General features: G+C 42.5%; 1 protein-coding gene across 2 annotated transcripts in view; it reads left to right on the top strand.

Moving 5' to 3' along the window:
* Window positions 1-14,664, top strand: part of SEC24A (SEC24 homolog A, COPII coat complex component) — a 233,736-nt gene that overhangs the window by 85,216 nt on the left and 133,856 nt on the right. For both annotated transcript variants that reach the window (XM_073620800.1, XM_073620802.1), the window contains 4 exons: window positions 4,279-4,359; window positions 6,949-7,115; window positions 9,197-9,381; window positions 10,049-10,151. In XM_073620800.1, the coding sequence (XP_073476901.1) occupies window positions 4,279-4,359; window positions 6,949-7,115; window positions 9,197-9,381; window positions 10,049-10,151 (536 nt within the window). The remainder of the gene's footprint in view (window positions 1-4,278; window positions 4,360-6,948; window positions 7,116-9,196; window positions 9,382-10,048; window positions 10,152-14,664) is intronic.

Raw genomic sequence — 14,664 nt, forward strand, 5'->3', positions numbered from 1 at the left:
TTTTCATCCGTTTTTGTATCCGTTTTCATCCATTTACAGCAGTTTCTTTGCATTTAAGGAAATTACCTAGAAAGCCTTGCTCCACCCATCCTACACTGCCATGCGTGAACAATTTGCCGACTACTTTCTATCTCCATCAGAAGTTTCATGGCAGTACATATATATATATATATATATATATATATATATATATATATATATATATATATATATATATATATATATATATATATATATATATATATATATATATATATATATAATGCAGTGCAAATTTTAATTTATTAATTCATTAATTTGGGTATTTCATTGTGTTTTGATAGCATAAAAAGACACAAAAGCACATGATATGTTCAAAACAGTTTTAGTTTTATTATTCTGCATAACCCTTTTAAAATAAAAGTTTTTTCACTTTGTTTTTTTATTTGTCAAAGTATGAACTTTGAATTATTTCTTCAAAACGGATCTTAACTGATCGGACGTTGACGGACATTGTCAGTTAACGTCAGTTAATATCCGTTTTGACGGATCTGGACGTAGCTTTGTACGTTAAAAAAAAACGGATAAAAACAGAAGCGGAGGTTAACTGATGGTAACGGATGGTCATCCGTTTGCCCATAGGAATGCATTGTCGTCCGTCGACGGATGGAAGAAAAACGGATAGACGGTCCGTCCGTGTGAAAGGGGCCTTACTAGTAAAAACAATTCAAAAAGTTCATAGTCCCTAAATCTATTCCCTATTTGGTAGGCGCTATAACTTTTGTGCAAACCAATCAATATACGTATATATATATATATATATATATATATATATATATATATATATATATATATATATATATATATATTGATATATATTGATATATTGTGTGTGTATGTGTATATATATATAATATTTATATTTATTTTTTATTTTTTTTGTACCAAAAATATGTAGCAGAATACATATTGGCCTAAACTGATGAATCCTTTTTTTTTTTTTTTTTTTTTTCCCCAAATCGTCAGTATTTTTTTGTTTTTATTGCGCTCAAAATAAAAAGCGCAGAGGTGATCAAATACCACCAAAAGAAAGCTCTATTTGTGGAGGGGGGAAAAAAATGACATATGTTTTGGTACAGCGTCGCACGACCGTGCAATTGTCAGTTAAAGCGAGGCAGTGCCATATCGCAAAAAAATGGCCTGGTCATTAAGGGGGTAAATCCTTCCAGGGCTGAAGTGGTAAAGTGTCTAGGCAAAATGTAAAATAAAATCGGTACGTATTTGCTGTACATGCACATTTCCTCCATGTTTTGTCACCTTAACCACTTCAGCCCCGGAAGGTTTTACCCCCTTCCTGACCAGAGCACTTTTTACAATTTGGCACTGCGTCGCTTTAACTGCTAATTGCGTGGTCATGCAATGCTGTACCCAAATGAAATTTGCGTCCTTTTTTCCCCACAAATAGAGCTTTCTTTTGATGGTATTTGATCATCTCTGCGGTTTGTATTTTTTGCGCTATAAATGGAAAAAGACCGAAAATTTTGGAAAAAAAAAAAAAATGACATTTTCTACTTTTTGTTATAAAAAAATCCAATAAACTCAATTTTAGTCATACATTTAGGCCAAAATGTATTCAGCCACATGTCTTTGGTAAAAAAAAAAAAAGTCAATAAGCATATATTGATATGCGCAAAAGTTATAGCGTCTACAAACTAGGGTACATTTTCTGGAATTTACACAGCTTTTAGTTTATGACTGCCGATCTCATTTCTTGAGGTGCTAAAATGGCAGGGCAGTACAACCCCCCCCCCCCCCCCCCCAATGACCCCTTTTTGGAAAGCAGACACCCCAAGGAAATGGCTGAGAGGCATGTTGAGCCCATTGAATATCTTAAATTTTTTTGTCCCAAGTGATTGAATAATGACAAAAAATAAATAAATATATATATTATTTTACAAAAAGTTGTCACTAAATAATATATTGCTCACACAGGCCATGGACATATGTGGAAGGATTTCTAAGGTCGTAAATTTTTTATTTCACTCCTCACTACCTATCAGTTTTGAAGGCCATAATATGCCCAGGTGGCACAGACCCCCCCCCAGTGACCCCATTTTTGAAAGTAGACACCCCAAGCTATTTGCTGAGAGGCATGGTGAGTATTTTGCAGCTCTCATTTGTTTTTGAAAATGAAGAAAGAAAAACATTTTTTTTTTTCTTTTTTCAATTTTCAGATCTTTGTGACAAAAAGCGAGGTCTGCCAAATACTCCTCCTTAGGAGGAGAAGGAGTAAGTGACGTCTTCGCATAGTGTTCAGCAAACACAGCGATAGCTGTATGAGCGGTGAAGCTGTCTGACCATTATAACAAAAGCGATTCAGCTACTGCAAATGTGGGAGTGGATTACATTGATTGCCCAGTTTTGTAGCATTTAAAAACACTGCACAATGATGGTTTTTCTTTTATCCTTATGTGAATCATCACCTTGAAAATGTAATTCATCGTGCAACTGTGATCTGTGAGAATTGAAATACAAGCAAGTTCATCAAAGGCAATTGATTGGACATTTAGACCTCAGCTGGATTAACACAAACGCACACTATTTATTGCTTTTTTTTTGCCATCTACATATATCTAGGAATGTGTGTTCCCTTATATGTTTTTGATGCATCTATTTGCATTTATTCACTTTATTGATTGATATATTTATTTGCACCTATTCACTTTACTGATTGTGATATCAGGGTATATGTTTTTTGATGCATTTTTTTGCATTTATTCACTTTACTTATTATGATTACAGGGTATTTTTATGGTTTAGGATTTTATATATATAAGCACCACTCCAACAGATGGGGATAGTTTGATAAGCGCACCAACATATTTTATATTGAACTATATGGGGGTACCTGACGCTATAAAAAGCTGACGGCGAACCTAAATACTTACCTGCCTAACTAGCGTCACCTGTGACACGAATACAGCGATCAGGAAAACGATTGCTTGGTGACACTGGCGACGGGGGGTGATCAAGGGGTTAAAACTTTATTAGGGGCGGTACCCTAGACCTAAAGGGGCCTACCACTAACTGCTACCACTTATAACAGTCACACATGACACCAATGCAATAATCGGTAAAAAAAAACCAAAAAACTGCTATTGGTGGCACTGTGACAGGGGGTGCAGGGGGTTGATTGGGGGGTGAAAAGTGTGCCTGCGTGTTCTACTGTAATGTGTAGTGTTGGTGCACTTGATGTCTTCTCTCCTCGGAAGCTGAAACGAAAAGGCTTCATGAGGAGCTATGACATCACTTCCTCCGCTTCTGTTTACAGTTCAGAAGCAGAGGAAGCTCCTCATTTGCCAGGAGCAATTATGAGGGGGTAGCCATGAATCAGTAGCCTCTCCCTCAGCATGGATCCTTCCTGGAGCTAATCCGACCTCTCGGGCATCGGGGGGGACCCTGGGCAGGCAGGGACGTACAGGTAAGCCGTTAACGCCTGCTGTGCCATTGTGCCGACGTACATCGGCGGTCGGCAACTGGTTAAAAACCCTGCAAGTACAGAAAAAATCCTTAATCTACCAGAACTCCAGTGTGCTTCTCTTTTCCTGTTTAAGATGTCAACATCCTGCCTCTGCTGCACTGAAATCCCAACCAACATTGTCATGCCTGCCTGCTAGACCCTAACCTGTTCTCCATTTGGGAGGGCAGAACATCCCCCCCCCCCCCCTTATCTGCATAACATAAGATGGTGGTTTTCTATAGTTCAGAATAACTCGGGTGAGGCTGAATAACATTGGTTGGTATTTTACGTGCAGCTAAAGCAGAAGTTAGGAGGTCACTTCTAACTTCTGCAAATCAAAAAATTGTTTTGGCACCAAAAAAAAAAAACAACATGAAGAAAAGAATTGTTTAACTGAAGTAACCATGGCAATCTCTACTCACTGTTATAGTTGTTTCCCAATTTTGAGCAACCAAACAAATTTAAATTTATATAGAACATCAATTAAAAAGCAGCGGGTGGGGTGTGTGTGTGTGTGTGTGTGTGTGTGTGTGTGTGTTTTTTTTTTTTTTTTCCCCCCATTTTTAATAAAAGCTTGCGAAAAGGTATCAAAATGGCCATGTATATAGTCTTGATTACCGTCTGATTTTTTTTTTTTTTTTTTTTTTCAAATTCAAAACTAGCCATGTCATATTTGTATTTTTCCTAGTTTGAAAGATAAAATTGCCAAGCCAAATAAGTTATGAGTACTTTTTTAATGCTGTGTGTTTTTTTTTTTTTTTTTTTTATTTATTTTTCAGGTCCTGCTTCCCAGCCCCCAACCAACGATAGCACTTCGGTTCAAAACAGCTACGATACCATAGAAGGTGGTGGATACATGGGTAAGCGTTCAATTTTCGTGTTGTTGGACTGCTTGAATTAAATAACACTAGCTAGTCAGCCATTTCAAATATTAAAAACGCAATACTGACCATACACTACCCATGCTTGTGCCACAATAGTTTCCTAGGTTTCAACAGCCATGTTGGTAGGCACCACAAGTTGCATACTACATTTGCTAGCTAGAAAAACAATCTGCCTCTTCTAAATTAGTTCTACTAGCCCGTCTTGCTTGACTTCATGACCAAGCCCTCTATCTAATATTCTGGCTGAATAGAGGGCACTTATTGGCTACTAAGGGCCTGGTTCATAAAGTTGTGATATGGCCTTACCACAGCCATATCGCTGCTTAAGATAAAAAAAAAAAAATATATGCGAAACAAAGCTATTGCATGTTTATAAATTACTGCACACACACGGGACATCAGCTGCAGTGCCGACATCGTGGGACTGGACTCCAGGACAGGTAAGTGTCCTATTAAAAGTCAGCAGATGCAGTATGTGTAGCTGCTGGCTTTTAAATTTTGCAGGGGTGGGCGGACCTCCTTTTTAACCGTTTCAATACCGCAGTATTGAATAAGCACTTTCACGCTCTTCCTGCCAAGGCCAATTTTCAGCTTTCAGCGCTGTCGCACTTTAACAATTGCGCGGTCGTGCAACACTGTTCTCAACTGAAATGTTTTTTCTTTTAGACAGAGCTTTCTTTTGGTGGTATTTAGTCACCACTGGATTTTTTTTTTTTTTGCTTTTTTCTGACAAATGAAAAAAGACTTAAAAATTTAAAAAAAAATGTTTTTCGTAGTTTCTGAGAGATATGTATAAAAATACACTAAGGTTACTTTTTAGTGCACACAAACATAACCCCATTTGGCAAAGTATAAAAAATAGGTTGAGTCAAGTAAACGCGTGCCAAAATGTCAAGCCTTAAAATTGTGCATACTCATGAAATGGTGATGTTTTAATGGACTATTCTTTAACCACTTACCGACTGGCCACTGTATATATACGTCATTTCTTTGAAGATGGATATCTTCTTTAGTATCCTTTCTTTAAGTATCCATCTTTAGGGCCGGCGGTTCTGTACACGATAATGGTGGTCTCTGCGGAGGGTTTGAAGCGAGATCAGTTATCTGCGGCGGGAGAGGTGCCACCGCTGCTCTCCCGCGCCCTCCGCCGCTTACCGGAGCCGTCGGTAGCGGCAGAGGCATTTGGAACCTGTCACTTCCTCAGTATGGAGACGAGTGAGGCTAAGATGGCCCCCACCCGTCTCCATACCATAGGACGGCTGAAGCCACGTCATTATGTCAGCTCTGCCCACTTGTCTTAAAGGCACAATTTTTTTTTTTTGTATTAAAGTCTAAATATGAGATCTGAGGACTTTTTGACCCCAGATCTCATATTTAAGAGGTCCTGTCATGCTTTTTTCTATTACAAGGGATGTTTATGTTTAAAATTTTTTTTAAGCGCCCTGGCCTGACGAGCTCGCGTGCAGAAGTGAACGCATACGTGAGTAGCGCCCGCATATGAAAACGGTGGTCAAACCACACATGTGAGGTGTCGCCGCGACCGGTAGAGGGAGAGCAATAATTCTAGCCCTAGACCTTCTCTGTAACGCAAAACATGTAACCTGTAGAATTTTTTAAACATCGCCTATGGAGATTTTTAAGGGTAAAGTTTGACGCCATTCCACAAGCGGGCGCAATTTTAAAGCGTGACATGTTGGGTATCAATTTACTTGGCGTAACATTATATTTCACAATATAAAAAAAAATTGGGCTAACTTTACGGTTTTATTTTTTTTATTCAAAAAAGTAAATTTTTTCCAAAAAAAGTGCGCTTATAAGACCGCTGCGCAAATACGGTGCAAAAAAAAGTATTGCAATGACCGCCATTTTATTCTCTAGGGTGTTAGAAAAAAAACAATATATCATGTTTGGGGGTTCTAAGTATTTTCTAGCAAAAAAACCTGTTTTAAACATGTAAACGCCTAAAATCCAAAACGAGGCTGGTCTTTAAGTGGTTAAAAGCCCTTACAGTTCCACAGTTTAGAGTTATTTGTGAATAGTTTCCATAGTGTTGTTCTCACTCCAGCATGCACAATGATTCCTATTATTTTTAATGCAATGGCCATTTTTGTAAGGAGGCACATCTAGGGCAAATGTTTACATTCTTATGTGCATGGGTGAGGGACTTTAAAAAAAATATTAAAAATGTGTACTTTTAATCTTCTTTTTAACTTTTTTTTTTTCCTTGCCCTCAAAGCTACCTGCACAGTTTGTGCTATACGCATCTCTTCTGATGTTATCAGGCCACGTAACTTGCAGGGCCCTGTTCCCCAGTGGTGTGCAGCTCTCTATGCAGAGAAAGGTGTTGACCTGTTGATGCACTTTCTGGATCATTACACTTTCTAGGGCCACCCCCCCTCCCCGCCCCCCAGTCTTCCTGGATGAGTGATGGTGACTTGCCAGCCTTCAACTGTTGCAAACTATTGGTGCAAGAACTTCAGCAGCTGTGCCCTGCTTGTTAATCTATCCGTTTTATTAGAATTCGATTATTCTTCTCTTTTATTTGTTTTATTTTTTTTGACACAGGGATGGTTCATCCAGCTCAGCCTCCTCCACTGCCTCAGAATCCTAAAATCACCAGGAATGCATATCCAACGCTACCTCCAGGGTACCAGAACGCTTTTCCACCAGGAGGTCCAACTTTAACAACTGCTACTCAGCGATATCCTACTCCACCGCAGCCGATGCCTCAGGTAGTATACAGAATAAGACACTTGTCTTTTATGAGTGTTTACATGAAAAATTGTTCTTTGGCATAAGGGATAGCTGGATGTACTACTTCTTATTTTCTCACTGCAGTAAATATGCTTGCATTAAAATATATGAAGATTTTGCTAGTGATGCGACAGATTTTATTAACCTTTTGAGATCATTTAAGGATTTTTTTTCTTTTGCACGTGATAAGTAATGTAGATTAGCATCACATATGCTTGCTGTGCCATTGCAGAGGTTTTCAGTCTTCTGAGCAACCAAATTATTTACTTTTCTCAATAAAAGGTTAAAGTGTAACTATGGGCAAAATAAAAAAAAAAAAATATATACGCATGAAACGTCCCTCCTCCCTTAGCAGGCCAAGTTGTTCAGCAAAAGTGACATTTACAGGGTTAAACCATTTAACACTGACAGGTGTTCACTTTTTTTATTCATAGTTTGAAACTTTTCCCAAAAGAATAAAGAAAAAAAACTGTTACTAGAATTGCCTAAAATGTGTAAACTGGAGTTGGGTTATCAGTTGTTTGTCTTTTCTAAAGTTAAACATGTCAATCTTAGACCCCTTTCACACTGGTGCTTTTACAGGCGTTATAACGCTCAAATCGCGCCTGCAAAACTCCTCTCCTGTCACTCCAATATGAAAGCCCAAGGGGACACTGGAGCGGTGTGCTGGCATGACACCAAGAAAAGTCCTGCTAGCAGCTTCTTTGAGGCGCTTTAGGAGCGGTGTATACACCGCTCCTAAAGTTCCCCTGCCCAATAAAATCAATGGGCAGCAGCGCCAAAGTGGCGCTTTTAACCCTTTTTCGGCTGCTGGCGGGGGTTAAAAGCGCTGCTAAAATGACGGTAAATCGCAGCTAAAAAGCGCTTTACCGCCGATGCCCGACGCTGTGAGTGGAAAGGGCTCTAAAGCCTCGTACACACGGTCGGATTTTCGTCAGGGAATTGTGTGATGACAGACTGATTTCCTAAAATCCGACCGTTAGTACGCTCCTTCAGACAATTGTTGTCCAACTTTCGGCCAACAAATGTTGGATAGCAGGCTAGTAAATTCTTGTCGGACAACGGTCTGTTGTCAGATTTTCGTATCGTCTGTACACAAGTCTGTCACACAAAGGTCCAAAGTACAAATACGCATGCTCTGAATCAATGCTCACCAAACACGACAGTAGCAGAAGGTGCCCAAAGGGTGGCGCTCAAGAGCTGAAATTCCACGTAGTACGTCACTACGTTCGTGTTTGTTGGCAGACAATTGTGTGCCGTTAGTATGCAAGACAAGCTCCTGGCACATGCCCTACATACAAAAGTCTGACGCTCTGTTGGTGAACAGAGCTGATTGTGTGTACAAGGCTTAGGACTGCTCTGTCTACGTCTTGATTGCTCATGCAGATGCTGCAGGCTAGTAAATCTGCTAGTTCAGCACTTAATGGAGAAGTGGTACTTAACTTTCCTTCAATGGTCCGATGTCCTTCTCAGGGATCTTCTCCCCAGCTTCTTAGGTTTCTTTTATTGCTAAAGAGACATTGCAGGTCTCTTCTGCAGTAAAAAGCCTAACTGCTTTAGGACTCTTATCATTTGGTCTGGTGCTTAGTGAGTAGCCGAACCTGAGCCAGTGACCTCTCCAAATGTGTTATTGTTTTTTTCACTCCCTTACTGTTCCAGTGCTGCTTGGATACTTTTTTTTGTTTTTGTATCATAGCTGTCTACAGGATGACAGTTTTGTTTTGTGCTTTAATTGAAGAGTGAACACCATTGTCACCCTGTTACAGAAAGTTGAAAACAATACTGGCAGGGTTAATGGGCAATAAAATGGTTATAAGTGTCTCAAACAAACAAAAACATCTGTGTTAATTCTAGTGACGGAGTGTAGTATGCGTGTAATTTTTTATTTTGCCCACAATCTGCTTTAAATGCTCCCCCACACACCCTTTAGGAGAAAAAAAAAAACCTGGTTAAATGACCAGTGAATTTTGTGACAACGTATGAATTATTGCTGTAATTGCTCATAGTTCTGTGGACATTCTTTATATACCGATTTTATTATAATTTTGTTTACTTATAGCCTAACATGGGAATGAATAATTTGGCATCATCGGTGGGAGGTCTGAGTCTTCATCAAGCACAGCAATTGGATGAGCTACGAGCCGTGAACCTTCTCCAAGAGAGGAACATATTGCCACCAGTACCAGTAAAGGCCCCTACACCCTGTCTACAGGAAGATATTCAGAAACTCAATTGTAGTCCAGAGTAAGGTTTATTTAATTTTGATTGTTATTGATAAAGTTCATCTTTTGGAACATGTTGCACGTTATACCGTATTTAGGGTGGAACATGTAACATGTTCCAGCTTCTGCTGCTTCTCCCCCCCTCGATCCCCAATCCCTTGCTCAGTGTGACTAAGGTCTGGGGTTCTTCACTCTGCAGTCACCGGAACAGTTCAAAAGCAGCGTGGCTGTGAGGGGCTCTGCCTACATGGCTGCGTCTTTCGTTCAGTTTCCTGTTAATTAATGAACTACTGTCAGCCACCATTGCAGAAGGTTTGTAGTTCTGAATGAACTGCAAAGACGTTGATGAATGCCCTTGTAGTTTATTCACAAGCCCTACAGTTTCCAAATTGACAGCTTGTATGGAGGTATGAGGTAAAAGCTGCTGGGTTTGTCCGCAGAAGCCTGGCATTGCATCCCAGATCCACTGACAGTCACCAGCTCTGTGCTCGGGGAGCTCCTGAGAATGGAGCGATCAGTGGTGTTTGATCGCTCAGCTCTCAGCATTAGAGCAAGCTGAGGACAGATGCAGCTTTGGACCGTTCTTGCATCCACCTAGGTAGGTTATGATAAAAAATTTTTAAAAATTCTCATACGTCTATTTTTAATATGGCTATGTCTTACCTGATCAATGTTGATGTGCCTTGCAGGTTATTTCGCTGTACCTTGACCAACATCCCTCAAACTCAGGCTCTGCTGAACAAAGCCAAGCTTCCACTGGGGCTCCTGCTACACCCGTTCAAAGATTTATCGGTATAAAACTTTTTTTCAAACCTGCACAATTGCTTTACTATTGAAATGTAATGTTTTTTTTTAATCTTATTTCAGGTAGTGCTGGTTATAAGGAGATTCAGTGCATCTGGAAAGTATTCACAGTGCTTCACTTTTTACACTTTATGTTACAGCCTTATTCCAAAATAGAATCAATTTTTATTATTTCTCTTTCGTTTATTGACGAACACAGGTCCCTAATTCTTGACCTTAGGGTTATCACGCCACCTTCAGGAGAGGACTAGGCAGAACATGTAACACATGTAAAAACAGCAAGACTGCACAGCACCGCCCATGGGGGGTCCCTCTGGCTATATCCCCTCACTCTTCTTCCTGCAGCTCAGTTTTTTTTCTGCCTAGTGTAGGAGAAGGACCTGGCTCCCTGAGGGGACCATTGGTCCTGGGATTTTTTTTCATTTCTTTTCTACAATTTTTGATCCTGTGATCTAAAATCAACAGCTGGCTGGGTGACCGGCTGGATAATATAGATCCTTGTAGTCTCCCCAGCCTGGCCATCGAGCATGAGCAGACCCTAGCTACGCGCTGGGTCGGCCACGACATGCTCCTTCTGCTCCAGGGGCGGCCGGTGAGCTATATGCTCCGGGGCACACATATGACTGGTCTACTGCTGTCCGTGTCACAGAGTCCAATCCTAGACTTGAAGGCCCTCAACAGCTTTGTGAAAGTGCAAAGATTCAGGATGAAATCAGTTCGCTCCGTGGTCGCTGCACTCCATCAGGGGGACTTCCTGGTGTCCCTGGATATCCAGGACGCATACTTACATGTACCCATATGCCTCAGGCATCAGAGGTTTCTGCGATTTGCAGTCGGGGAAGAACACTACCACTTTGTGGCTCTCCCTTTTGGCCTGGCATCAGCACCCTGAGTCTTTATCAAAGTGTTCGCTCCAATTTTGGAGCTGTTAAGGCAACGTGGGATCGCAGTCGTGGGTTACCTAGATGGCCTCCTTCTGAGGGCAGCTTCCGCCTCAGAATTGAGGGAGGATGTAGCGATCACCATGCAGACTCTCCGGGAGTTAGTTTGGGTGCTGAACCTAAAGAAGTCGGTGTTAGCGCCGACTCAACGCATGGAGTACCTGGGTTTACTGTTGGACTCCTCAGAAGCGAGAGTTTTTCTCCCTTCAGACAAGCAGCAGACTCTTCAAGCTGCGGTGAGGTTATTGGTGAACCGCAGGTGGTCGTCGCTGCGTTTCTGCATGCGAGTTCTGGGCCTCATGGTAGCCACTTTCGAATTGGTACCATACGCTCAATTTCACACTCGAGTCCTACAAAAGGAGATTTTGTCAAAATGGAACAAATCTCCGTTATCCCTGGATTGTCAAATTCGGGTGAGCCAGCTAGTCCGGGATTCCCTTCTATGGTGGCTGAGGTCTCCGAGCCTTCAATCTGGGAGATCGTTCCTTCCTCTCCATTGGACGGTGATCACAACGGACGCCAGCCTGACCGGTTGGGGTGGGGGGGAGTTCTGGGAGTACAGTTGGCCCAGGGCCTTTGGTCGCGGGAAGAATCCCAACTGCCGATCAATGTGCTCGAGCTTCGGGCGATCAGGCTGTGCCTCTCCACATGGTCAATGAGGCTACAAGGGCGTCCAATCAGGATCCAGTCAGACAACGCCACGGCGGTGGCGTATGTCAACCATCAAGGAGGAACAAGGAGCTCAGCTGCAGCACAGGAGGTCACGCACATCCTCCAGTAGCAGAGCGACACGTGCCGACCCTGTTGGCCATATACATCCCGGGCGTAGAAAACTGGCAGGCGGACTACCTAAGTCTTCAGATGCTGGACCCAGGGGAATGGTCGTTGCATCCGGAGGTATTCCGGCTCCTTTTCCTAAGGTGGGGTACACCAGATGTGGCCTGGCCTCTCGGTTCAATCGGACGGTGCAGAGGTTTGTATCCAGGACAAAGAGACCCCTGGGCGGATGCGTCAGGCGCGTTGGTGGCTCCATGGGGTCATTATCGGCTGATTTATGCCTTCCCCCCACCCAAACTTCTACCACGTCTGCTGCGCAGAGTGGAGGCTGAGGGGATTCCAGTAATTCTGATTGCCCCAGATTGGCCTCGGTGTCCTTGGTACGCCGACCTAGTACGACCAGTGGCGGATGTTCCTTGGCGGCTACCGCTACGAGAGGACCTTCTATCGCAAGGTCCGATACTGCATTCTGCTTTACCGTCGCTGGTTTTAACGGCATGGCTGTTGAACACCAGGTGCTAAGGGACCGAGGTCTGTCAGACTCGGTAATTTCCACTATGCTGAGGGCACGGAAGTCGTCTGCTTGGAAGATTTACCATCGTACGTGGAAGGCTTACATCTCCATTTGTGAGGAGATGGGGTGGCGTCCGCGCACTTATTCAGTTTCCAGGATCCTGCTGTTTTTGCAGCGAGGAGTGGATCAGAAATTTGCCTTAAGCACCATCAAGGGAAGGCTTTTTTCCAACGTCCCTTGGTGACTTACTCATTGGTGGGTACTTTTGTGCAGGGGGTTCGACCCGTAGTCCGTCCGGTTCGACCTCCACTACCTCCGTGGGATCTGACTCTGGTGCTATCGGCGCTCCAAAAACCGCTGTTTGAAAACATTAGGCAGATTCCCATGTTGACTCTTTCTCAGAGTAGTCTTCCTAGTGGCTATTACTGCCAGGAGGGTTTCTGAGTTGGCGGCCTTGTCATGCAAGTCTTCCTACCTGGTCATCCACAAGGATAAGTTGTTGCTATGTCCGCTGCCCTCTTTCCTTCCAAAGGTGGTTTCGGCATTCCATCTAAATGAGGACATCGTGTTACCATCCCTTTGTCCTAACACGACACACCCGAAAGAGGTTGCCTTACATTCCCTGGACGTGGTCCGGGCTCTACGGGTGTATCTGTCTGCTACGGCTCCCTTCCGGAAGGGTTCAGATCTATGCCTTAAAGTGGTGTTCCGGCCGAAATGATACTTTTTAAATAAAAATACCCCTATAATACACAAGCTTAATGTATTCTAGTAAAGTTAGCCTGTAAACGAAGGTCTGTTTTGTTAGTTTATAGCAGTAGTTTGTTATTTTATAAACTTACAGCAGGCCGTGGCCATCTTAAGTGTGGGCATCTGAAGCCAGACTGTATTTCTTCCTGGATCTCATCCTTGCAGATCTCGCACATGCTCAGTGCAGCACAAGCAGTGTAATAGGTTTCAGGTCAGGTTTCCATAGCAACGGCAGTGTCAGAGGAAGTTGCCGCCCCTTCCCAGAAGGCATTGCAAACAGGAAATGATGCGATGGGCCACGGCCAGGGAGGAGGAAGTGAAAAATAAATACAGCAGATATACAGTAGGTGCTGAGAAAAAAATTTTAAAAAATATCCAGTTCGTTTACAGTGCACAGTTTAGTGAGGGATGCTGAAGAGTTGTAAAAGTGGGTGGACCTCCACTTTAAAGGGGCGGGTGCCCCCTTTTCCTATCACGGCTCATTCCACCAGGGCAATTGGAACCTCCTGGGCTTTCCGACATCAAGCGTCTGTCTCCCAGGTGTGTAAGGCGGCGACTTGGTAGTCCGTTCACACGTTCACTAAATTCTACAAGGTTGATGTAAGCGCTTCAGATGCTTGTTTTGGCCGCAAGGTTTTGCAGGCGGCTGTGTAAGGTTGCAATTATGCCTTCTTAAGTTACAAGTTTTGTTGTAAATGCATCTTTTGATGCATAAGTTGGCCACAAGTTTTGATGGCGGCCGTTTAAGACGGCAACTCCTCTATTGAGGTGTTCCTCTAGTTGTGGGTGAAGTTATGTTTTGCTGTTTCCACCCCTCGTTTTTGACACTGCTTGGGCACATCCCTAAGGTCAAGAATTAAGGAGCTGTGTCCGTCAATGAACAAAAGAGAAACTGGGATTTTTGTACTCACCGTAAAATCCTTTACTCTGAAGTTCTTTGACGGACACAGCACCCACCCCTCCTATTTGTTTGTACTGCTTTTTGACAAACTGAGCTGCAGGAAGCAGGATGAGGGGTTATAGCCAGAGGGACCGCCTCCTGGGCGGTGCTGTGCAGTCTTGTTGTTTTTACATGTTCTGCTTAGTCCTCTTCTGAAGGTGGCGTAATAACCCTAAGGTCAAGATTTAAGGAGCTGTGTCCGTCAATGAACTTCAGAGAAAAAGATTTTACGGTGAGTACAAAAATCCCATTTTTTCCTCAAAATTCTACAAACAATACCCCATAATGACGATGTGAAAGAAGTTTATTTGAAATCTTTGCAAATTTATTAAAAATAAAAAATGAAAAAATCCCATGTACATAAGTATTCACAGCCTTTGCTCAATACTTTGTTGAAGCACCTTTTGGCACCAATTACAGCCTCCAGTCTTTTTGAGTATGACGCTACAAGCTTGGCACACCTATTTTTGGGCACTTTCTCCCATTCTTCTTTGCAGGGCCGCTCAAGTTTCATCAGGTTGGATGGGGAGCGTCAGTGCACAGCCATTTTCAGATCTCTTCAGAGATGTTCAAACAGGC

Source organism: Aquarana catesbeiana, linkage group LG03 (genome assembly GCF_042186555.1).
Source record: "Aquarana catesbeiana isolate 2022-GZ linkage group LG03, ASM4218655v1, whole genome shotgun sequence".
Classification (NCBI taxonomy): Eukaryota; Metazoa; Chordata; class Amphibia; order Anura; family Ranidae; genus Aquarana; species Aquarana catesbeiana.